General features: G+C 37.3%; 3 protein-coding genes across 3 annotated transcripts; 2 read left to right on the forward strand and 1 right to left on the reverse strand.

Annotated features, from left to right (window-relative positions):
- Positions 1–86: 86 nt before the first annotated feature.
- On the forward strand, positions 87–7,316 carry MONOS_4224fu8498 (putative Phospholipase A-2-activating protein). Its single transcript, XM_067874281.1, has 17 exons — positions 87–182; positions 251–309; positions 367–523; positions 580–701; positions 790–1,026; positions 1,231–1,382; positions 1,572–1,633; positions 1,768–1,880; positions 2,210–2,506; positions 2,734–2,868; positions 3,108–3,534; positions 3,912–4,133; positions 4,344–4,499; positions 6,425–6,501; positions 6,633–6,708; positions 6,811–6,879; positions 6,945–7,316. The coding sequence occupies exons 1-17, from the start codon at positions 135–137 to the stop codon at positions 7,077–7,079; spliced, it is 2,544 nt and encodes an 847-aa protein (XP_067723625.1). The 5' UTR covers positions 87–134; the 3' UTR covers positions 7,080–7,316.
- A 922-nt stretch (positions 7,317–8,238) lies between these two features.
- Positions 8,239–17,113, forward strand: MONOS_8497 (uncharacterized protein; the record flags this gene model as incomplete). The annotated part of the gene is made up of 3 exons (XM_067878913.1): positions 8,239–8,338; positions 8,413–8,504; positions 8,564–17,113. 3 exons carry the CDS (start codon positions 8,239–8,241, stop codon positions 16,700–16,702), a joined length of 8,331 nt encoding a protein of 2,776 aa, XP_067723626.1. The 3' UTR covers positions 16,703–17,113.
- On the reverse strand, positions 16,896–23,594 carry MONOS_8496 (uncharacterized protein; the record flags this gene model as incomplete). The annotated part of the gene is made up of 9 exons (XM_067878912.1): positions 16,896–17,377; positions 17,643–17,740; positions 17,944–19,478; positions 19,603–19,833; positions 19,968–20,020; positions 20,182–20,280; positions 20,369–20,579; positions 20,672–23,529; positions 23,584–23,594. 9 exons carry the CDS (start codon positions 23,592–23,594, stop codon positions 17,230–17,232), a joined length of 5,244 nt encoding a protein of 1,747 aa, XP_067723627.1. The 3' UTR covers positions 16,896–17,229.
- Positions 23,595–25,331: the final 1,737 nt, after the last annotated feature.

Raw genomic sequence — 25,331 nt, forward strand, 5'->3', positions numbered from 1 at the left:
GCTTGTATTTATTAAATGAAATCTTTATAACATCGTTCAAAACAATTTCGATGGACTACACAAAATATTATGAACCAACATAAACTTTATAAAGGATCACTTTTTTTTTTCATTTTGTTTAATCTTGTCTAATCATGGACTATAAGCTTTCTTATGAAAATGAAGGTGCACATGAGAGCATAGTTTGCAATAAGCATAAGGAGAAAAAACTTTGTTGTAATTTGAATTTTGAAATGTTTTTTTCGAATAGGTCCGAGCTGTTTGCGTAATTTCAGACAATGCCTTTCTTACCGGAGGCTACGACAAACAGTTTTGAAATGTTTTTCTTGAGTTTTATTTCATAGTATTGATTTTTCACCTTTGAAGGGCAAAATTGTGGAAAAGAAAAGCTCCGAATAGCCGAGAATTCGAATGCACTCGAACATTTATTGGACACACTGGCGATGTATTTGGGGTGTGCTATATCCCTCCCAACAAAAATTATGAAAACGGTGCGATAGCAACAACATCTGGAGACTCAAGTGTATGAGCAATATTTTTTGTTCAAATGATTCATTTCGAAGCATTTTATAAAATCAGATGGTTATATGGAACGAAGAAACTGGAAGTCCAATTCATATTTGTATGGGTCATAAGGCTCTTGTGTCATGTGTTTGTTATTCGCCAACAGACGAGACTATTCTTACTGGTTCTTGGGATTCGTTTGTTCTTTTTTTTTTTCATTTTTTCAGAAAACTTAAAACATTAACAAATTCAATCGTAAAATCCTTTTTATCTTTTCTTTTAAAGAACTATACGTAGATGGGCAGGAGATGCATGCACTGAAGTTTTGAATTATCATAAGGGAAATGTTCAAAGTATCACAATGATTGGAACAGATGGAACTTTCGCATCATGCTCTTCTGATTCCAGTATTGCTATTTGGAAAAACAGTGTTGTGGTTCAAAAATTGGCGACTCATACACAACCAGTCCGTTCCGTTTTTTCACTTCCAGATCTTTCATTGATTTCATGCGGAAATGACGGGTTTGTTGATTTTCTAAATGGACTTTTAAAATTACGAGTTTTTATTTTAAATTTATTTTTCAATCATTTATCAAATTTATCTATTTTTGACGAATTTACTTCTTCATGTAATTCATTTTGCTATGAACTTATTATTCGAAAAAATCTTTATTTTTTTTTTCCTCCCCTTCTAATTTAAATTTCATCGTTTCAAATCACTTTTAGAATGATAATTCATTGGACAGGCACTGCACAGTACATGCCCAAAGAAATGATACAAGGCTCTTATTCTCTTCTGTTTGGAGTCAACTGCCTTTCAGACGGGCGTGTTATTTCAGGCGGAGAAGATAGAATGCTCACATTCTGGTCTTTGGATAGTGTGAACTTATTTGAATTGAAAATTATAAAATAAATAAATAAATAAACTTAATTTTATTTCTTTTTCTTATTTTCTTTTTTTCTTCATCCCTCCTCCTCTTTCTTTCTTTCTTTCTTTCTTTCTTTCTTTTTGGATGTATTTATTCATTTTGCCATTTGATTTAATTTTTGTGAAACTAACCTTTTAGAACTTGAAAAGCAGGGAGAAATTGCTCATCCATCTCCAATTAACCAGCTTTCTGTGTTTCCCGTTTGATTAATTCATTTGAATTAGCTTTCTGCTTTACAAAGAATTTATTTTTTTTTTCAAATATTTTATTGTCATTTTTCTTTTATTCTCCTTTCTTCTTCTTCTTCTTCATTGCCAATCTTCTCTTCTATTAGAATGGAGATATTGTAACTGTATCTGATGACCATTCATTCAGAATATGGTCAAAGAATGCAGAGAGAATCGCACCAGACGAAGTGTTAGCAGCTTATGAAGAAAGGCTGACAGAGTTTGTAACAGTCTCATGAGATTTTTATGTTCTTCTTCTTTCTCTCTTTCTCTCTTTTCTTTTCTTTTCTTTTCTTTTCTTTTCTTTTCTTTTCTTTTCTTTTCTTTTCTTTTCTTTTCTTTTCTTTTCTTTTCTTTTCTTTTCTTTTCTTTTCTTTTCTTTTCTTTTCTTTTCTTTTCTTTTCTTTTCTTTTCTTTTTTTCAAAATTTTCGATCTTTTTCATCAAAATAATTCATAACCATCTCTTTTGTCGATTTTCCAATTCAATACAAATGTTTTCCAACATCTCATAAATCCACTGTATTCAAACTTCACAACAATAATTCCAGTCGTGTGATATCAGGCATCAATCTGAAGAACCTTCCAGGCGAAGAAGCTTTGAACACGCCAGGCACAAAAGACGGGGAAATCAAACTGGTTCGGAGTGGAGTGGTTCCCAAAGTGTATAAATGGAGTGCTGCTAACATGCAATGGGAATTCTTCGGAGAAATGCTGCAAAATCCGGGTGATGGGGCCGGAGATGGCGGAGCGGATGGGCCGACGGTGCTTCCGAATGGGAAAATACCGTTGGATGGGAAGGAATACGACATTGTGTTCCCCATCGAGCTGGACGATGGACTGAGATTGTATGGATGATGTTATTATTTTTTCTTTAAATTTATGAATTTCTATTTCTTTTATGATATTTGCATAATTATTCTCTTTTTATTTCATTTTATTATCATTTTATGTTTCATCTTCCTTTTTCTTTTTTTCTTTTTCTTTTCTCTTCTTTCTTTCTTTCTTTCTTTCTTTCTTTCTTTCTTTCTTTCTTTCTTTCTTTCTTATTTTATTTTCCTTTTTATCTGATTAGCCAACTGGGATTCAATGAAGATGATCAGACATACCAAGTTGCACAAGAGTTTCTGTGGAAGCACAATCTCTCTCAAAACTATTTGATTGCCATCGCCAACTTCATCAACGAGAGAAAGGAAGAATTTGCAAAAATGTTTGATTAAAAAAGAAAGAAAGAAAAAGAAAGAAAAAGAAAGAAAAAGAAAGATAGAAAAATAGATTATTTTTTTTATTTGATTAAACGAAGAAACTTGAAATTTTATCATAAAACCTTTTTTTAAATGGTAATGCTTTCTCCACACATCAAATTTTTCATTCTTCTTCTTTTTCGTCGTCATCTTCTTCTCTTTCTCCTTCATTAATTTATACAATATTTTTATTCCCTTTCATCAGAAAAGCAGTCCGTGCTGCCACACAAGCCTCGGCCGAAGAGGCGCTTGCGATGGGCACTGCTTTGGATGGAGCATCATCCTCTCAAACACCAATGGGCCCTTCATTCCCTTCTGCTGCCACTCCTTCTGCTTCTCCTTCTCCTTCTGCTTCTGCTTCTGCCTCAGCTTCTGCTTCAGCTTCAGCTTCTGTTTCAGCATCATTGTCATCTTCTTCTCCTTCTTCTTCTTCTCCAATTTCCTCTGATATAACCCCTGCCTCTTCTTCATCAGTCCCTTCTTCTTCAGACAGTGCTGCTGATGAATTTGACATCCCTCTTGTCAGAATGAAGCCAGAATACGACTTCTCCCGCTCGCCTATCACTTTCAGAGACTACAAGCCAATGAAGATTGCGCAGACACTCAGAGAGGAGAATGAGAAGATTTGTGAGGTGTGTTATTGGATATAATGGATATATTGGATATACATTGGATATTTATCAGTGAATGAACAAAACTTTTGAAGTTTTGACAGAGTTTTTAACTTATTAAATTATGGTATCGAAATTAATTTTCTTTATTTGATGGAAAATATTCATCATTTTCATTCATTCATCCATTCATTCATTCATTATATTCATTTATCCTCATATTTCTGACTCCATTCATTTATTCTATCATTCTCTCTTTCTCTTTCTCTTTCTCTCTCTCTCTCTCTCTTTCTCTCTTTCTCTTTCTCTTTCTCTTTCTCTTTCTCTCTTTCTCTTTCTCTCTTTCTCTCTCTCTCTCTCTCTCTTTCTCTTTCTCTTTCTCTTTCTCTTTCTCTCAGCGCTATCGTCTGAGCGAGGCCGAGCTGATGTCCATCAGCTTCCTCCTCAACACCACCATCCCTCATGCTGCTCAGCTGGAGTTCGTATCTGTCTCTTCTGCCATCTACAACGTCATCTTCCAGAAGATGGTCTGCTGGCCTTCTGAATCTCTGTACATTGCTATTGATCTGATAAGATTGCTGTCTGTGACATCGGCGTTCTGCAAGAGGCTGGAGAAGGATGTGTGTTTATTTTTCTTTTCTTTTTTCTTTTTTCTTTTCTTTTTCATGAGGAAGTTCATTGATTATGATTATTATGAAAATAATTTTAATTCTTAGCTTTTTTTATTCATGTTTTTTTTTATTTCCCAAAATAAAACCCTCTTTTATTTATTTATTTATTTATTTTCCCATCCTTCTTTATACTTTTTTTTCCCTCCTCGCTCCACTCAGGACTCCTTTGCAAGGCGTGTGTTTCCTCTTCTTCTCCTCCGGTGTGTGGACAGCGAGTCTTCCACATTCAGAAATCGTGTTCTGTTTCTGCAGCTGTGCTGCAATCTGCTTGTTCAGCGCTCAACTTACTCATTCGTCTTCCAGAGACTCAGCGATGTATGTGCTGATATTCTATTGAATTTTATTTACTTATTTATTTTATTTTATTTTCTTTTCTTTTCTTTTCTTTTCTTTTATTTTATTTTATTTTATTTTATTTTATTTTATTTTATTTTATTTTATTTTATTTTATTTTATTTTATTTTATTTTATTTTATTTTATTTTATTTTATTTTATTTTATTTTATTTTCTTTTATTTTATTTTATTTTATTTTATTTTATTTTATTTTATTTTATTTTATTTTATTTTATTTTATTTTATTTTATTTTATTTTATTTTATTTTATTTTATTTTATTTTATTTTATTTTATTTTATTTTATTTTATTTTATTTTATTTTATTTTATTTTATTTTATTTTATTTTATTTTATTTTATTTTATTTTCTTTTATTTTATTTTATTTTATTTTATTTTATTTTATTTTATTTTATTTTATTTTATTTTATTTTATTTTATTTTATTTTATTTTATTTTATTTTATTTTATTTTATTTTATTTTATTTTATTTTATTTTATTTTATTTTATTTTATTTTTATTTTATTTTCTTTTATTTTATTTTTATTTTATTTTATTTTATTTTATTTTATTTTATTTTATTTTATTTTATTTTATTTTATTTTTATTTTATTTTATTTTATTTTATTTTATTTTATTTTATTTTATTTTATTTTATTTTATTTTATTTTATTTTATTTTATTTTATTTTATTTTATTTTATTTTATTTTATTTTATTTTATTTTATTTTATTTTATTTTATTTTATTTTATTTTATTTTATTTTATTTTATTTTATTTTATTTTATTTTATTTTATTTTATTTTATTTTCTTTTATTTTATTTTATTTTATTTTATTTTATTTTATTTTATTTTATTTTATTTTATTTTATTTTATTTTATTTTATTTTATTTTATTTTATTTTATTTTCTTTTATTTTATTTTATTTTATTTTATTTTATTTTATTTTATTTTATTTTATTTTATTTTATTTTATTTTATTTTTATTTTATTTTATTTTATTTTATTTTTATTTTATTTTATTTTATTTTATTTTATTTTATTTTATTTTATTTTATTTTATTTTATTTTATTTTATTTTATTTTATTTTATTTTATTTTATTTTATTTTATTTTATTTTTATTTTATTTTATTTTTATTTTATTTTATTTTTATTTTATTTTATTTTCTTTTATTTTATTTTATTTTATTTTATTTTATTTTATTTTATTTTATTTTATTTTTATTTTATTTTATTTTATTTTATTTTATTTTATTTTATTTTATTTTATTTTATTTTATTTTATTTTATTTTATTTTATTTTATTTTATTTTATTTTATTTTATTTTATTTTATTTTATTTTATTTTATTTTATTTTATTTTATTTTATTTTATTTTATTTTATTTTATTTTATTTTATTTTATTTTATTTTATTTTATTTTATTTTCTTTTATTTTATTTTATTTTATTTTATTTTATTTTATTTTATTTTATTTTATTTTATTTTATTTTATTTTATTTTCTTTTATTTTATTTTATTTTCTTTTATTTTATTTTATTTTATTTTATTTTATTTTATTTTCTTTTATTTTATTTTATTTTATTATTTTTTATTTTATTTTATTTTATTTTATTTTATTTTATTTTATTTTATTTTATTTTATTTTATTTTATTTTATTTTTATTTTATTTTATTTTATTTTATTTTATTTTATTTTATTTTATTTTATTTTATTTTATTTTATTTTATTTTATTTTATTTTATTTTATTTATTTATTCTCTCTTATTGTTGATAAATAATTACAAACTTCTCTAAATATCCAATATTTTTCCCTGATTTATATATAAATCTTAATTTCTAACTTTTTTTTTCAATGAACTTTGTTAACAATACCAATCAATTGCTCTTCAACATCAGATAACAGGAGACTGCCTCACACAAGTTCATTCTGACAAACGCGTCCTCCGCCTTACCATTGCAACATTGATGTTCAAGTTTGCACTCTTTTCACTTTCTTTTCTTTTTTTTTTTAGAAGAAAATAATTTTTTATTCAATTAAATATGTTCAAATTTATTTGTTTGTTTATTTATTTATTTAACCTTTTATTGGTATATCACAATTCAGCATACAAGCAGCATCTATAATTTATGGAATGAAAATGGATGACAATCCAATTCTTATGGCCCAAATACTTTCAGAGGTTTGATTTTTGTTTTGTGCCCATCATCAATTGCTTTATTCTCTATTTTTATGAAATTAATAATTCAACTTTCGATTTATTTTCAATTATCTAATAAACAAGCTTATTGATATTGAGACTGCTCTTGACTCAGATATTCTTGTTCGCTGCGTGCAATGCTTTATTTTAATGGTTTGTCGTTGTAAGTTATTATGTTTTTTTTCCATCTGTTGTTTTTCTTCTTTCTTTTCATTCAGTGTGATTCAAAAGAAATACAAAATCAAATAACTCAGTTAGTCGAATTTGGACCAATTATTCGAAGACTCATGACATCTCCAAAAGATCTTGTTAAAAATGGAGCTATTGTTTTAGCATATGGCCTTACTCATTAATTAATTATTTTGAACATATTTTCGCATTTCATAAAACCTTGTGTTTTCATTTTTTGATCATTCAAGCCTTTATTTCATTTCGATTCTTACGAATTTAGAAAAATCGGTTTTGCGCACCTTTAAAAATGATAGTATTCTGAACGTCAAATTCCTGCGAGCTTAATCTATTTTTCTATATCATTTTTGATGATATTTCTATTTATCATCTCATTGCAACACCACATCATTGCATCTGAAGTGTGAATGTTATTTTGTTTATATGATTTAAGAAAAAGCAATTTTCACTCATCATTTTCATAATGAAAAATCATATTTAATGTCAACAAAAGCTGCCAAACATCAGTTTGGATTCAAAAAGTTGTTGTGATATTAATGACAAATTGTTGTGTGTAAGAAAGACTGGCTGCATATATTGTTCATACATCAAAATGGAAAATCAAAGTTTCACAAGAGGTTGCATTCCAGGCATGTTCATTATGTTTTTCCTTCAATAAATCTTTTGAAAAATAATTGTTTTATGTTTTTAACAGGTGATTTGATGGGCAGCCATTCTCCTGACCAATATTGTTCGTTAAAGCATGTATATTACCGTCAGATGTCAATGTCATCTTTTAACTTTCTTCTTCTTGTTTTGATACTCGTCTCTCTCGTCATAATATTGCTTTTCTTCTTTGGATGTGTAATTGGATCGTGCTGTTCGTGGAGAAAACACAAAAAAGAAGTTGCAAAACTTCAAAAATTGTTCACTCGAGATTTGCTTCTTAATCCTGAAAATATTCAATATGAAGAACATCAAGGCGAATATGGAACATTTTATTATCCAACTGTTGGCCCAGATGAACAATCTTCAATTCAAGATGACATTTCTGAAATTCATTCTGTATTACCAAAATCAATAAGCACTGCCGATGCAACGAGCATGCTTTGTGCGGCCGAAACTTGCGAATATAAAATTAGTAAATCAAAAAGGAAGCATAAAGAAAAGAAAAATAAAAGAAGGGAACATAAAAAAGCAGCTTATGAAATACCGTCTTGAAATAATATTTTCTTATCTGTGACTTTTTTTAAAAAACTATTCATTTCATTTTGATCTATCCTAAACTTTTATATTTTCTGTTAACTTTTTTATTTTGTTTATTGTTTTTCAGTTGAAATATTGATGAGTGGACAAGATGAACTTGACTATTCTTTTATTGGTAAAACTGGGAAAACTGTTGAGCAAGTAAGTCAACTGAGAGCGTCTGGACAAGGAAGATTCGGTTTTTTTTAAGTTTTTAATAATTTGGTTAAATTTATGACTTTTTAATTGATATAAATTATGACATAAATGCAGGAAGAACCCTTCCGCCAAGTCCATCATTATCATATCCTACTGCAACCTCTACTAAAGGTAAAAATTCCAAATTAAATAAACATCCAAAAAAGGTAGTTAAAACTTATTGTACGATTTTCCCGCAAATTTTCATGATTCTCTTTTTTTGTAGGAATCATTGGATCAAACTGCAGAACCAAAAAAGCTCACATTCACAAAATCTCAGCTTGCATATTTCGCTGGCAACAAACTTGCCAAAGAACTTTATCATCATGGTTCAAATCGAGCTTCATCACCGGCAAAGCAAATACCTTCTTCGCCTCAAAACGTACCAGCATTTTTAACTCCTCAACCTACACGAATTACAACATCATCTTTATCGCCTGCACCTCAACATACGCCTTTCGCAGATAGTCGTCCATCTTGGTCTTCATCAACAAACCCAATGTCAACTCAGTATTCCAAATCAATACGTTCAGAGTTTATCCAAAGTCATCCGGGGATGGCAAGATCAGTTCCTTCGCCTTCTCCTATTTCAACGCCATTTACTCAATTTCAGGATACAACGATGATTCAATCACCACTGTCATCTCCGGCTGCTTCCATGCTATCAGCGTCTCTGACCAGAAAATCTGCAAAAGCCAAAGGAAGTGCAGAATCCAACAGCGACACCATGAAAGCGAACGCGGATGCTGATTGGAGCAACATTCATCAGAATCAAGTTGGTGCGCCAGCCACAACAGCGATGGTGCATGCGCTCGAAGCATCTGACCCGGAGCGCATTGTCTCATACGGCACTCGCCTGCAGCGTGTGGAAAGGCTGCTGCAGGCGCTGTCGGAGCGGAACGTGAAGTACAACGAGACCAAAAGGCAGGTCGCCATCAGAGGCACCGCCGAGCGTCTGGGGCAGCTGGAGCGGCTGTTTATGAGTGAGAAGCAGCTGACTGAGTTCCAAGCAGCCACGAAAATTCAGCTGGCGTGGCGCTCGCGCACACTCCGGCAGAACTACGGGGAGGCAATGCGGGCAGTGGACCGGTGGCGGAAGAGGGAGCTGCGAGATTTCGAGACGGTGATTACAGTGTGGGCGAAGGAAAGAGCGCTCTATTTTGCAGATGTGAAGGACTATCAGGACCGATCACTGAGAAGAAGCGCGGCAGCGATGCTGCGGCAGTGGCGTGTGTATGTGGAGAAGAAGAAGAGCGATGCGACGAACCACACCGAAAAGAAGCGCATTCTGACGAAGAAGCACCAGGCGCTGCTGGTGAAGATGTGCTTTCGTGAGTGGAAGCAGATCTCCTTCGGCGAGTTTTCGATGCGGCGAGTGAGAGAGCAGCGCCGGCAGAAGATGGCCGCAGCGCGGACGCGGCTGATGGAGGCAGAGATTGAGAAGGGAAACATATCCGCGATGGGGTTCATCACCGAAGCGATGGTGAAGAAGGAGGTGCTGCGAGAGATGGCAGTGGAGTGTGCCGCAGCGTATGATCACAGACTGGTGAAGAAGACGTTTGCGCGCTGGCTGGAGTACCTGTCGATGCGCCGCAGTGCGAAGGAGCTGGCGGAGAAAGCAGAGAGGCGGTATGCCTCGTGGGCGATGATGGTGTACTTCCACCGCTTCCGCACGATTGTGCAGGAGGCGAAGGCGAAGGACTTGAGGCGCTTTGGCATCCGGAAGAACGCGCGGGTGGCGCAGTACAGGCGACACCTGGCGGAGGAGAAGCGAATTTTCCTGCTGTGGCGGGAGTATGCGCACCCGCGGCAGCAGGTGCAGAAGATGAAGGCGCAGAAAGAGGCAGCGCTTGTGCAGAGGGTGTGGAAGGCACTGCGGGTGCAGGTGAAGCACCAGCATGCGATCAGAGAGAAGGCTGTGGAGGCGTGGCTGGAGACAACGAATGCGCTGCCGTCGCTGTACTTCCGGCGCTGGCAGCGGTTTGTGTTCATCCGCTTTGCCGAGAGGAGGACAACGGAGATTTGCAGTGAGTTTCTGAAGCGGAGGAACGAGGCGATGCGGCTGCGGGTGGCGTTTGGGAGGTGGAGGGTGATGACGAAGGAGACGAAGGACGCGAGAGAGAAGAAGTACAGAGAGTTTGAGCTGTTCCGGCAGTCGATGATCAACGCAGCATCGCATTCAACGAAGGAGAAAGGAGGTGTGGAAGGAGGAGGAGGAGGAGGAGGGAAAGAGGAAGGAATGAGTCTATCGCAGGAGGCGTCGGCGTTTATGAGCGGGTCGAAGATTGGGGCCGGGGCAAGTGCCGCGCTTGTGCCGACGGATTTGGTGGATGCGCACGATGCGATTGTGGCTGACATGTCGAATGCGCTCAAGATAGCACAGTCAGCCATCATCAAAAGAGAACAGGAGCTTGTAAAGAAAGAAGAGGAGATTGGAGAGTTAAAGATGATGATATTCACCACGCAGCAGGAGGCGAAGAAGAACAAGAGACTTCTGGATGTGCTGATCAAAGCAGCGACGACGCACGACCCGCTCAAGTCAGCCACCAGCCGCGGGTCGAATGCCTCCACTGCTCGAACAAGCCCTCAATCTCCGACTTCTCGCGCATCACACGCCTCTCATTACTCCAGCAACACTCCGTTGTCCCCCTTTACCCGCACCCCTTCTGGCGCTACACCTTCTGCCTCGCTTGTGTCTGTGTCTACGCCATCTTCTCCTGGCTCGTATGTGCCGATGTACTGGCAGGGGGAGAGGGGAGAAAGAGGAGAAAGAGGAGAGAAAGGGAAGCAGCCACGGAGAAACTCGATAACTGGGCCGGAACGAGGCTCGAAGCGGAATTCTCCGTTGGTTTCTGGGCAAACGGGGCAGCAGATGAAGCGGGTGACGCTGGTGAAGAGAAAACAAGAGGGAGGAGAAAGAGGAGGTGGAGAAAGAGGAGGAGAAAGAGGAAGAGGAGGAGGAGGTCCAAAATTACAAGGGAATGGAATGAATGGAGCGGTTTCTTCTTTGTCGCAGTCTTCTTCACAGGCAACTGAGCTTGGGAGGCAGAATGAAGGGATGGGAGAAGGAGAAGAAATGGATGGGACACAAAATGGGGATATGAATGAGAAAGAAGGAGGAGAAAGAGAAGGAGGAGAAGGAGAAGGAGAAGAAGGGCAAAACGTATCTGCAATTGAAAGATCATTGTATCTTGGAGAAAGAGAAGGAGAAAGAGAAAGAGAAAAAGCAGAGGAAGAAACAGGGTTGTCATTGGAAGCACAGAATGTGCTGATGAGTGTGGAGCAGCTGGTTCCATTGAAGTTGGGGAAAGAGCTGAGGCAGCAACAGGAAAGACTTCAGAGGCAGAAAGAAGAAGCAGAAGAAGAAGGAAGAAGAATGAGAAGGGAGATGGAGATTCAAAGAGAGGAAGAAAGAAGGCAGAGGGAGAAGATTGAAGAGTTGATGAATGCGAAGGAGGAACTCGAAAAACAGACAAGCTTGCTAAAAACAATGGGAACAGAGCAAAATGGGAGGAAAGAAGATGAAAGCTGTAAAAATGATACGGGAAAGGATGGAGATAAACAAAGAAATGGAGAAAAAGGAGAGAATAAGAAGGAATTTGAAGTGGATCAGCGAATGAACGATATTATCAACCAGAAAATTGAAGAAGCGCACAAAATTTGGGAAGAAACAGCAGAAAAAACGCGAACAGAAATTGAAAGAGAAAAGATGAAGCTTCGAAGGAAAGTGGAGGAACAAGAGAAAGAACTGGAGGAGGCAAAGAAGAGATTCAATGAAGAGTTTGAGAGGGCATCAGAAGTGGTGAAGAAGAAGAGCAAAGAGGCAGAGTGTTTGAAGGAGGAGGTGGAGAAGCTGAAGGGAGAAGTGGAAGAGAAAGAGAAGAAGGAGAAAACGAATAAAATAGAGGGAAAAGAAGGAAAAGAAGGAAAAGAGAAGAATGATGCAATTTCAATGGAAGATGGTAGAATAAAAGAGCAAAGTGATTTTTCTGTTCAGAACACAACAAGATCACAAGCAATGAGTGGGAGGCAGACGCAACAAGAAGGAGGAATGGTGAAATCTCCATCGATTGCGGATTCTTATCAGAAACTGCCTGATTCTTCATTATATTCAACTTCTTCTTCTTCTTCAGTTTCTTCTTCTTCCTCCTCCTCCTCTCTTTCTTCTTCTTCTCCAATGAATCCTTCAGTCTACACCTCTACTTCTTCTCTTCCATCTCTGCATAACTCATCATCATCACCTTCTTCTTATTCTTCTACACAAGAAACACATTCATCTGTTTCTCTATCGATGTCTAAGCCAATGGTTCTATTCAGCCATGCATCACATACAACTTCATCATCATCATCATCATCTTCTTCTTCTTCTTCTTCTTCTGCAAAGAAAGGGAAAACAGCATCAGCAGCATCAGCAGCAGAGGAAGAAGAGGACGAGAAGAAGAAGAAGCAGCAGGCGAAGAAGAAGAAGAAAGAGGAGAACATGAAGAAGAGCAAAGAGGATGAAGAAAGCATTCGGAAGAAGACAGAAATGGAGCTGAAGAAAGAGAAAGAGCTGGCGAAGGAAAGAGAAGAAAAGCTGAAAAAAGAACTGGAGAAGGAGAAAGAGAGGGAGAAAGAGTGGCTGAGGCAGAAGGAAATTGAGAAGCAAAAGGCTCTGCTGAGAGAGAGGGAGAAACAAGAGAAGGCGATGGAAGAGGCGCAGAAGATGAGAGAGGAAGAAGTGGCGATGCTGAAGTGGAAGATGCAGTGTGCGCTGAGTGAGCTGATTGTGGCGTATGATCCGTTCAGCCCCGCCGCGGGGGAAGAGGCAGAAAGGCAAAAGACGAGGGAGAGGCAGAGGAAGAAGGCGATTGAGCGGCAGAAGAAGATGAAGCTCAGCCACAAGGCAAGAGTGTCACAGGCAATGCTGATTGAGGTGCCAACGTCGCCGGCGCAGGCTAAGACGATGTTTGGCAAGGAGGCGATGGGGCAGGCAATGCAGGCGATGCTGGCGAGGATGGCAGAGGAGGACGAGAAGAGGGCGGGGCTGGGAGAAGAAGAAGGGGGAAGAGAAGGAGAAGGGAAGGAGAAGGAGAAGAAGGAAGAGGAGAAGGAAATAAAGAATACGGATAAATTGAACATATTAAATAGAAATGAAAATGAAAACAAAGAAAGCCCCAAAAGAGAAGAAATTGCAACTGATGAAGCAAACAAATCCATTGCTGAAGACGAATCTGTTCCAGATGAGAATGACCCCTCTCGTCCACTCACATCTCCTCTTCCATTTCCTCGCTCACCAACCAGCCAGCAGAGCAAACTCATTGAAGATGTTAAAAAGCCCTCTGCTCCAATGACATTGACGAATAATATTTCAAATGCTTCAGGTTCTTCCAATGCACAAAGCTCAGCAGCTATTTTGCTCCATCCAACCATCACCCTTCCTCTTTCGAATGACAATCCATTTCTGGAGATGGTGGTGGCATCGCTGCATCCTTCTTCTTCTTCTTCTTCCTTTTTTGGTTCTTCCTCCTCTTCTGTTTCTGTACCTTCTTCTTCATTTTCTCCTTCTCCTCTTGATTCTGTAGTGATTTCGTCTCTTCCTCCCACACCTTCCGTCTTCGCCACATCCCCTTCTTCTTCCTTCTCCTATTCTTCTCCTTCTTCCTCTTCTCCTTTATCTTCCTCTTCTTCCTCTTCCTCCTCCTCTTCTTCCTCTTCTTCCTCTTCTTCTTCCTTCTCCTCCCAATCTCTTTCTGAACTCCCCTCCATCACCTCCCTCTTTAACACCTCAGTCACCCTCTCTTTATTCACAGCTGAGCTCTGCAAGACCATCCACGCGCTCAGAACTGAACTGGCTCACCAAACAGAAAGCAACCAGCTTCTGCAAGCGACTGTGAGCCAGCAAAAGAAAGAATTTGACCGAGAAATCGAAGAAAGGGAGAAGAGGACGAAGTTCTTTGACGAGCAGATGAAGATGGCATACGGGGCAGATTACACAGAGCCGGCGGTGGTGGTGTATGAGAAGCGGCAGCAGACAGCAAGCAGAAATCAAAGCAGAACACAAAGTAGAAGTCGAAGTCGAAGCAGAAGCAGAAGTTTGAGTGTTAGTCAGTCGTATAGCCGTTCACAGAGCAGAAGTGTGACTCCGAATGTGCAGCAGTCTCCGATGTCACGTGGAAGAACCCCGCAAAGAAGAGAGGGAGAAAGAGGAGAAGGAGAAAGAGAAAGAACAGAAAACAACCGAAACTATTCGAACATACACAGTTTGGATTCATCTGCCGATGTGTTTGCGCAGATGGATGCGCTTTCATTCAACACGACGCCTCCTTCCACTCCCATCTTGCCTCATCCTTCACAGCCACTCTCCTCCTCTTCTGGAAGAGCAAGAAGCAACAGCTTGTCTCAGCAGCTGCGGTCGTTTGCTGAGCTGCCCACAGAAATACACTCGCTTTCTGCTTCTTCTTCTTCTTCCTCTTCTTCTTCTTCACAGGAAATGTTGAGTGCTGGTTGTTTATCTTCACATTCACACAGAAGAAGAAGCTCAGTTTCATCTGTGCTGCAGATGGAGCAGATGATTCAGGGAGGGAATTCTTCTTCTTCTTCTTCTACTTCTTCTTCTTCTCCTTATTCTTCTGCTGTCTCATCTTCGTATTCATCACCACGCACAATGGTCTCATTATCCAGCAATAATTCTGTGAGAAGTTTGCATTCACTAACACAGGAAACAGCATTGCCTTCATCATCATCTTCTTCTTCCTCTTCCTCTTCCTCTTCTTCTTCTTCTTCTTCTTTTATTCCATCCTCATCTTCTCTGTCATCATTGCATTCACTTCGTTCATCAACACATTCGCCCACACTTCACACACTTCACACAATCCCTTCTTCTGTTCCTTCTTCTTATTCTTCAACAGCAAACTTACAGACTTCTTTGATTTCTTCTTCTTCTTCCTCTTCTTCCTCTTCTTCTTCCACATCATCATTAGAACCTTCATCTCACCATCTCCCCCACAACCCTTCCTCTTCCTCTGTCACCTTCACCCTCACTCCTTCCTCTTCCTCCCTCAGCATCACCCCAAGCACTTCCCAACGACGAGGTGTAGCTGCCTTCACTTCCTCTTTCCTTCAATCAACTTCTCAACCTTCTTCTCAGTCTTCTTCTCATTCCTCTTCTCATTCCTCTTCGCAAAATACACCTCAAAATCCTTCTCTTCGTTTGTCTTCGGTTGGAGTTGTGGTGCAGCCACAAAGAATTGTCTCGTCGCCTCAGCCGATTCTGGTGCATTCGAAGTCGCCTCAGACGAATGTGAGGGGAAGAGCAATGGCTGGAGGAGGTGGTGGGAAAGGAATATCATCATCGTCATCATCATCATCTTCTTCTTCTTCTTCCAATTCTTCCTCTTCCTCGTCAACTTCTTCTTCAATTGACCCCTCAGCCATTGCAGAGGCGCGTGCTGCTGCTCAGCTGAAGCGTCTGCAGCCGCAGCATCTGACCACTCAGAACACACTCACCCCTTCTTTTGACACTCTCTTTTCAGGCAATGACGGTCAACAGCAACTTCAACAACAACAACGACAACAACAGAAAGGAAAAGGAATATTACAATCAAATACAAATGATGGATCAAAAGCAACTTCTTCTTCTTCTTCTTCTCATTCACAAAACCACTCCTCCTCTTCTTCTTCTTCTTCCTCCCTCTCTTCTCCTTCTTCTTCTTCTTCTTCTTCTTCTTCTTCTCATCAATCTCTCCTTCCTGCTCTTCTCGACACCCCTCTTTCTGTCTCCCGGCAGAGCGGCTCATACTCATTTGAAGCACAACTCAAGAAAAACAGCGACGCCCGCCTTGATAACCCTCTAAGACACAGCATTTCCACCTCTTCCCGGCCACGTTTTGCTTCTTCTGACGATTATCCGACTGGATTTGTTGCGTATTCTAGCACAATGGCACAAAGGGGATATAATTCTGCGCAGGGAGCTGGTGCGAAGGTTCGATCTCCGAGCCCGTCGGCTCTTTCAGCGACGACGTCTGTGTTTGAAACAAGAAGCAAGAACAGCACATGGAAGCAAGAAATGGATGGAAGAAAAGGAGGGGGAAGCAGTAGAAGTCAAAGCAGTATGAGTCAAATACCCAATGGAGGAGCAGCCAGGAGGTTGCTGGATGTGGCCGAGTCTGCATCGACAAGGCTGATGCAGATGGGGGCAGAGCCTCATTTGTCTTCTGCTCAGATCGACCCGTCTATGCTGGAGGGGCCTGTGGACATGGCTAATTCAGCGTGGCTGAGGAGGCCGGAGTCTGCCTCTTCGCAGCACTCGAATGGATCGTATTCGAAGTGGGTGATGAATAACAGCACAGTGATGGCGGAGGGAGTGAATGTGCAGACGACTTGAAAAGGATGTGGAAGGTGAAAGAGTTAGAGATTCTTTGTTGGGGTTTCTTTTCTTTTCTTTTTCTTTTTTGAAACAATGAAATTGAATGTCAAAACTAATGATGAAGAGTTGAAGAAAGATGCTTGTGCTCTTCTGTTTAATGTGAGACTGCTTCAAAAGAAAAGAAAAGAAAAGAAAAGAAAATAGCCAGAAATAATATGTAACATGCTGTGTTTATGCATTTTTTGTTTCATTTTGTTTTGCTTCGTATTTTTAAAAAGTGTTTTGTTAAAAAGAAAAATAGCAACAAATCCAATTTTTCAAAATTGGGAATAAATATTTTGTTTTATATGTTCACTTCTCCATCTCATTTGCTTTCTTTTCTTTTCTTTTTTTTTACAAGATAACAAAAGATTCTCCAATGTGTAAGCAGATTTTTGCATCAGCTCATTTTTCATTGAGTTCGTTCTATCTTCTTCTTTTCTTCTTCCATTTATCTTCTTTTTTATTTCTTCTTTCTTCTTTCTTCTTTCCCTTTCTTCATCCACTCATTCTTGTGCCATAAACTCCTGCGGAATGAAAGTGTTGAAAGAAGCAGCAAATTGTGCTGTTTGTGCTGTTTCGTCTTCTTTTGAGCTGACACATCGTCTCCAATCACTTCGATCAGGACACCCAAGAACTGTGGCAACACTCTCTCTGAAAAGGAAATGAGAAGGAGGTTTAAAAAAAAGGAGATAGAGAAAAAATTATGACAATGATATCAATTTGAATAATGAAGAAGAAAAAAAAAAAAGTGGAAAATTTAAATGAATGTGGAAAAAATGTTAAATTGAATCAAAGATGAAAAAGTTAAGAAGAAAAAAAAATAAAATAAAAAAATAAAATTGAGCGTGCAATTCAGAAATTTAAAGTATTATTTTTCGAAATAAAAAGAACTCGAAAAACGATGTTGATAACAAACCTTCCAAGTTGTATGGGAAATCTTTCATCTGCTTCTAATCTGTAGAGCAAGCGTTTGTTTCCGACTTTAATTGAAAAGAATGACTGATCACCACAAAGCTAAAAAAGAGGGGAATATAAATCCAAATAAAAGATAAAGAAATCAATATTTAAGAACGGAGGTTTAAAAAATAAGAATAGAAAAAATATTTTTTGATTTTCATGCAAAAAACAATTAGACTTAATTGCATGTTTGCTTCTTCCATTCCATTCAATTTCATTCCATTTCATATCATTCCAATGCACATCATCAGCAATCACACCTTTTCGATTGGCTTTTCTGGATCCACATCTTCAAATTTGATTCTGTCCATCCGCCCTCTCCGCAGCACCTCATTCACAACTGCCTCCTGAACGCTCTCTTTGATCGGAATCACTTCAATCGTCGCATGTTGCGCTGCTTTCAAGTTCAGCTTCTTCTCAATCACAACTGGCACATACACATCTGCTGGATTTGTTGGCTCTGTTTCTTCTGTTTGAAGTGGTTTCGCTTCTTTCTCTTTCTCTTCTTCTTTGTGCTCTTCTTCTTTTTTCTCTTCTTTCTCTTCTTTCTCTTCTTTTTTCTCCTCTTCCTGCTTCGGCCTCATCCCATTTCGATACCATTCTGCCACACACTTCTCAAACACTGTTGCCTCTCCTCTCGTTTCTGTAGGCAGCGGCTCCACAACATGCTCCACAGGAATCAGCAGCGCATGCCCCGCACACAACGGACCTTTCGGAATGGCAATGTAAATATTCTGCCCTATCCACACAATCAAGTGCGCCTCAACAGCCTCGTTCCCCAAGCAGAACCAGCAGCCGCGGTTCCTGTCGTCCCTTCGCATCTCCTGGGCATCTCGTGCATTCCACCTTCCATCTCCTCTTCCTCTTCCACCTCTTCCTCTGCCTCCTCCTCCTCTGTTGTATGCTCCGCGTCTGAGCTGTGCTTCGTCTGCTGCAGATAAGAACGCGAGCTTCATCGAGTCCTCAACAGGTGTTGGAAGAAGCCCTCCGTTGTCTTTCATTGCACTGCCATCCATCTGATTCATTGGTGTGCGTGTGTTTGTGCCGAATGCCAGCTCTCCGTCTCTTTGTAGTTCGTTGATGAAATCATCATCATCTGCATCTGCATTCGCATCGTTGCTCTTTTTGCCTTCTCTTTCATTTTCTCTCCTTCGCCTTGCTGCTTGTCTCCAGTGAGCATTCAACTTTGGGTCAAATGGAGAAAGCGTTGTTCCAGCTGGCTTTGTTCTCAATGCTTCTGAATCCATAGCAATGATAGGTTTAATGGCTGCTGCATAAAAGTCACGTTTTTCTGTAGTTCCAAATGCAGGCATTACTATCAATCGGCATGCGTGCCCGCTTGGTGTTTCAAACGGAGCCCTTTCATAAAATATATCTTTTCCGCGAGATAATACGTACCTTGGCGAAAATGAGGAACACAAAAGTCTAGATCCATCAGATGGTGCAATTTGCATTAGAGGAGAAGGGATTGCAGAAGGTTGTAATTGGTTGTCGAACCAGGATGGGATTTCATTTGATAAAATAATATCACATTTTTCATTTTCGCTGCGAAGTGAACAAACATTTTGACATGTAGTGGTTGAATAGCTAGTTGAATATTGAGAAGTTCTTGTTAATTCCTTTGCGGACCCGCAATAAATACCAGAAACATAAACAATATCAAGTGAATGAATCGTTTTTCGACCTCCTTTTCCTAAATAATAAATGTTTCTGCAGATTTCTCCCTTGTCACCAATGTTTTTTATAAGTTCGGTACCCTTATCTGGGTATCCAAGAAAATATGTTGGAATTGATGCTGAAAAAAGAATTATTTAAAAAGTTTCAATTTTTAAAAAGAAGAGAGTATTAAAAGAATATGAAATAAAAAGAAAAATAATGTCAAATATAAAATATTAAAGTATTGAACAAAAGCTTATTACCGAATCTTTTTCCTTGCAGATAGTCTTGGATTTCTTGAAATGTTTCACTGTTGTCATCAATCGGAAAGAAAGCTCCAATCGAAAGCAACATATCAAATTTTCCTTTTTTAAGTTGTATCTCATCTATTTTTTCGTATAGTTGCCTCCATCTCCCTCTCACATCACAGCAAACAAGGACTTTTTGTGAGACAACTTCCATTCCATACTGTGGGTTGAACCATTGTTTGTTTACTTTTGAAATAGGATAAATAAGCCAAAGAAAAATAAATTCTTTGTAAACTAATTACACTCCTGACGGTCGAGGATTAAGAGAATGCGAGCCTCTTTTTCGTCAACATTTTTTAACTGGAGTCAGAAAACCGTACAAAGTGTGCGGGCAGTCTTGACAGTGCCGCAGCCAAATAGTAGCTGTAGGTACCTTATTACCGGCTGTCACAATTAAAAATAATGCAAATATCCGTTAAAAGAAAATGTGCCAAATATATTTTTGAGTGATAATAAAAAATTTAAAATAAGCAATGATTTACAATGGAAATTTGAAAAAAAGTGATATGAAAATATTAAAGCTTCATAGAATACATAAGAAGATATGCTTCACTTGACCGGGAGGGTATTGAAGATGAAGAAGTCATGGAGTCGCTGTGATTTCTCCATCTATCATCCTCTGTTCTTGCAGTGCTAAAAACAAATAGAGTAAAAATAATGAAATAAACAAAATTGAAAAAATGACACTAAAAAAAATAAGTTTTAATAATAAATGAAATACCAAGTGTAGTGACCTCCAGCCATTGATCCAGAGTGATTAACAGCTGCAGTCAGAATGTATTCGTTTCTTGGAAGAGGAAATGTTGTGTAAGAGGAAAACTTATGATTGTTTCTAATTTCAGCAAGATCTGAAGGGGAAATAGTTTGAGGGATTACAAGAGTTGATGAATCCTTCCTGAAGAAATAGGCTCCAGGAATAAAACGATTGAAATCTGGAAAGGAACATATTTAATTTGACGTTTATTTTAAAAAAAAAAAATTAATAAATAAATATTAATAAATTAATTCAAAATAAAATACATACGTAATATCAACACAGGCGGCCAGTGCGACACAAACAGAAAATGTTTTGCCTTCTGATTGCACTTGCACTTATCGCAGTGAACACCCGAGACATCGTTGATTGTGCTGAAGTTCTGCAGGCAGTCAAACACAGTGTGTGATGCATACGAATAAGAGTACGACATAAACGACGTCCTGGAAGAAGTGCCAGACTGCTCAGGGAAATTGAGGGAGAGCACAGAGAACGGGTGGTGGGTGAGGCGCAGCTCGTGGCAGCCGAGGCAGAAAACACCCGTGGCTACCAGCCCCATCACGCTGTCGCTCACCACACTCCGCGCCGTCTCGACATATTCGCTCCACGCATCATCGCTCTGCATATGGTGCAGCGAGCGCACAGACGCCGACAGTGCAGTGGCTGATCTCTTCAGCCTTCTGCGGGAAAAACTGAGTTCGCCTTCACTTTCTTCCTCATCGTCTTCATTGCCTTTGTTGTTATAATAATCATCCTCTTTGTCTCTCTCTCCATCGCTGCTGTCTGACTCACTTCCATTCTCATCCGGCGCACTAAATCTTCCTCTTCTTCTGAACCCATCCGGAGAAGTAGAAGAAGAAGCACCCGGATGCTCTGTCGGGTGCTTCTCCTGTCTGTCCTGCTGCTGTGTGGCCTCGTGAAACGCATCCAAAATCGTTACCAGCGCCTCGTGCGAGTCCTGCTGCCCGTACCCCACAAACCTGTCGTTCACTCTGCCCAGCGCGCTCAGCGTAGCGCTGGCAGTGCTGTAGCTGACCGTCCCCCTCCCTTCCCGCACGCTGCTGATCTCCTCATACGCGGCATCAGCCAGGGCAAGCAGAGTGCTGTACTCCTTCGTCTTCGCCTTGGATGCGCGCCACTTCGACCGCACCGGCACGGCCGAGCGCATGGAGCGGTAGCGCTGCAGGAGCGGCTCAGCCAGCAAGGCGCAGTAGGAAATGCCCTGGATGCAGCTGTTGAGGTAGCATGTGTTGCCGACATTTGGGATACCGCTGTTTGGGCTGCTGAAGAAGAGATGAGGAGACGACTGGCGAATCGAATGGAGAGGAAGCATCGATGTGGGGCCGGCGGGGCTGGCGAAGGAGCTGGTGGAGCTGATGGGGCTGTGTGTGGAGGAGTAAGAAGGGGGAAGGAGGGAGACGGGCTTGCTGGTTGAGTATTCGGATGAAGAGGAGGAGGATGAGGGTTGTGGATTGGCGCGGGGGTAGGCTCGGGAAGAGGAGGATAAGGAAGAGGAAGAGGAAGAGGAAGAAGAGAAAGAAGAAGAAGAAGAAGAAGAATATGGATCGAGCGTGTTTCGCTCAGGAGGTGCGTGTGTTGACGCTGTTTGGGTGATTCTTGAGGCCTGAGGCGAAGAGGCGAAAGAGGAGGTCAAATATGAAGGAGGAAGAGATGTGTCTGAAATGCCACCGTAAAAACGAGATGTGTCGCTTGAGAATTTCACAGAGGGATTTGAATAAGAAGAGGAAGAGGAAGAAGAGGAAGAAGAAGAAGAAGAAGAAGAAGAAGAAGAAGAAATGGATGAAGTGTTTGGAGAACGAAATGAAGAAGATAGCGAAGCAGAAGGGTTTGAAGAGGAATAAGGAGAAGGAGAAAGAAAAGATGCAGGAAACGAAGAGGATGATGATGCTGTTGATGATGCTGTTGATGATGAAGATGAAGTGGAATATGATGGAGAAACAGGACTTGTTGTTGACTGAACAGAATAAGAAGATGAGGAATATGGCGATTTTGACTGAGAAAAAGATGAAATGGAAGAGGAAGAGAGATTGGCAGAAGGCGAAGCAAGAGATGAATATCCACTGCGACTGTATTCTGAAGATGGATTGAGGAAAGAAGAAGAAGAGGAAGAGGAAGAATAAGGAGAAGAAGAAGAAGATGATGATGATGATGATGGATATAATGCTGATGTTTGTGAGTGTGATTGAGCCTGTGACAGTGGCTGTTTGCTTGCCGTCATACGAGACATCTCAACGCCCAGTGATGTCATCGGGTACATCTGATGAGTGAATGAGCGCTCATATTGATTGGTGTATGCTGTGGATCTGCCTCTCTCTGAATCGCTGGTTGAATCAGAGCGAAATGACATGTTTGACTTCTGGTCGGTTGAAGGTGATGGCCTTAAGAACGATGAAGGGAATGTTGAGTATGAAGGAGTTGTTTGTATGCTTGATGCCTGAGACTGCAGACCAGCTGCGTGTGAAACAGGTGAGGATGGCTTATATCCAGAGTTAGAATATGTTGAGTCTGTTTTTGAGTAAGTATCACCAGAAGGATTCGGAAATGAAGATGAATAAACTGATTCAAAACGTTTATTTGAATCTTCTCGGATATTGTTGAATGAATTTTGCTCTTTTATTGGAAAAGTGGTTGATGAAGTGAGAGTTGTTTTTGAGTTTCCAGCAAGAATTGGTTTAGTTGTATTCTTTTCATTTCTTTCTTCAATTGCTGAACTTTCCATGTAAGATTTTGGTTTTGAAAGTCCTTGTGGTTGTTGTAGTATTCTGGAAGATGAAATATTTTTTGATGATGATTTTGGCCTTGAAGATGATCTTGACGATGAATAGCTTGGCGTTTGCAATCGTGACGGTGTTTGAACCCGAGTCGTAGAAGAAGCACGGTGTTCAACTATTAAATTTTTTGAACGGTCGGCTGTTGTTCTTCCATATGAACCAGAATTTTGAGGAATAATTGAAGGTATCTTCCGTTCAGAACGAGTTGCAATTTTTTCTGTAATGTACGCTGAATCACTATTTTTCTCGAACTCTCGATTTCTTCCTGATCTTATTGCAGATCTTGCTCGGGGCTGTATTGGTGTCTGTGCACCTGCAGGACGAATAATTGCAGATCTAAAAATAATTCAAGGAATTTTTTGAAAATGGCAATCAATTTATTATTCAAACTTTGCAAGCATAAATTACAATAAATCAATAAAAGAATAATGTCTTTCCGTTTGCTTTTAAAAAGAAAATACAAAAACAATAAAAATCTTAACCAAATAATAATATAATATGGGAGTATGAACTATTTCATCTTTTGTTTTTCAAAAATATTCAGAATTTGAACAGCTGCAAGATATTCTATTTTGAGATGAATAAAAATAAATCATGAAATTGCGATTAGCAAACATTTCATTATTTTTCCACAACATTTTCTATTGTTTCAAAAAATGTCGAAAAAATCGCTCAAAAACCGAATTTAAAAATTACTAAATTCAATTATTTGAACTAATCGAAAGGTTCTTTTTTATGGATCAAATATTTGTCGATTTGTTTTTAACAATGATTAAAAGTTGGTTTATCACTTTATTTTTCTGCTCATCATCTTTCATAATTCCTTGAACAATCCTCATTTGTCATAAGTCATCTTAGTGAATATGACTATTTGAAAAATGAATGTATAAAAAAGAATGAATAATAATAAATATTATTATGATGATGATTTTTTTTTTCCAACATCGAAAAAAAAACAATATCACTAAAGCTGTTTATACAAACAAATTTTTGTTTCATTCATTCACTATAAACAATTTTAATTGGAAAACTTATCGTTCGAAATCGTTAAATTTTTCATTCAAAATAAATAAAATGGAATATTATTTGAAAAATAAGTATTTGGCTGAAAATCGGAATGTGAAAAAAAAAATAATATTTTTCATTTGGGGGAAAATACGTTCTTTCAAGCTTTTTATGCACAAAGCTTGAAAAAATTGTTTCACTTTTAACATTTTTAAACTTTATCAGATTTCAAAATAAATTTGATTTTCAAATCCGTAAACAGGCATCGTTGAAATCAAAACATCGAGTTTTCCAACATTTCACGAAATTCAAAAAATGGACCAATTCTTATTGTGTTTTTTGATCTCTGAAAGTCAATAAAAAGTGCATAATTTTTCAATGAAAATGCCTGAAGCGAAATATTTTGTCCCATTTATTGTGAAAATGTTGAGAAATTGAACCCCAATTTTAATTATTTGTGAATGAACACAAAAAATTTTTTCTTTTCTGAAAAAATCAGCAATATTGGAATCTGAAAACTTTCAAATGCATACAACACACATTAAAGAAATAATGCAATATTCAATCAAAAAAAGTTATATGCAACAATTTATAAAACTGAATTAAATATTTTTTTTCATCCGAATTTATCCACTCTTGCTCTTTTTGTATCCTCTAATTGTTTTTTATTGTTTGTCTGGGGCAAAATATTTTTCTTCAGGCATTGACATTGAAAAAATTTGCACTTTTCATTAACTTTTTGAAATTAAAAAAACACAATATAATTGGATCCATTTTTTGAGTTTCTTGAAATGTCACAAAGCTTCATGTTCTGATTTCTACGATGCCTGTTTGCAGATATGAAAATCAAATTTTATTAAAAATCCAAGAAAGTGATATAAAGTTATACGAGAAGCAAATTATTAAATGTTTTGAGCAAAAAAAGCTTGAAAGTCCGTATTTTCCCCCATCTGAGTTTAAGTGTGATTGTTTTAGAAATCATAAGTTTTTTCGGAGTGTTGATTCTTCATAGGTTTCATTTTTTTTGTAGAATATTTATTCTTTCAAAAAGAAAAAACACAACAATTGTCTCAAATGAAGATGAATGAGAATATATTTCATTTATAAAAAATTTCGGATGGAGTTATATCTAT

The sequence above is a fragment of the Monocercomonoides exilis genome, assembly GCF_001643675.1.
Source record: "Monocercomonoides exilis strain PA203 chromosome Unknown scaffold36-1065637, whole genome shotgun sequence".
Lineage (NCBI taxonomy): Eukaryota > Preaxostyla > Oxymonadida > Polymastigidae > Monocercomonoides > Monocercomonoides exilis.

What these genes read in the sequence shown, in the direction of transcription:
- MONOS_4224fu8498 (XM_067874281.1), top strand. Translation starts at nt 135, where the DNA reads ATGGACTATAAGCTTTCTTATGAAAATGAAGGTGCACATGAGAGCATA. An exon ending in GCAAGAGGCTGGAGAAGGAT is followed by an intron (nt 4,134 to 4,343) that starts GTGTGTTTATTT and finishes CGCTCCACTCAG; the next exon opens with GACTCCTTTGCAAGGCGTGT. An exon ending in TGGCCCAAATACTTTCAGAG is followed by an intron (nt 6,709 to 6,810) that starts GTTTGATTTTTG and finishes CTAATAAACAAG; the next exon opens with CTTATTGATATTGAGACTGC.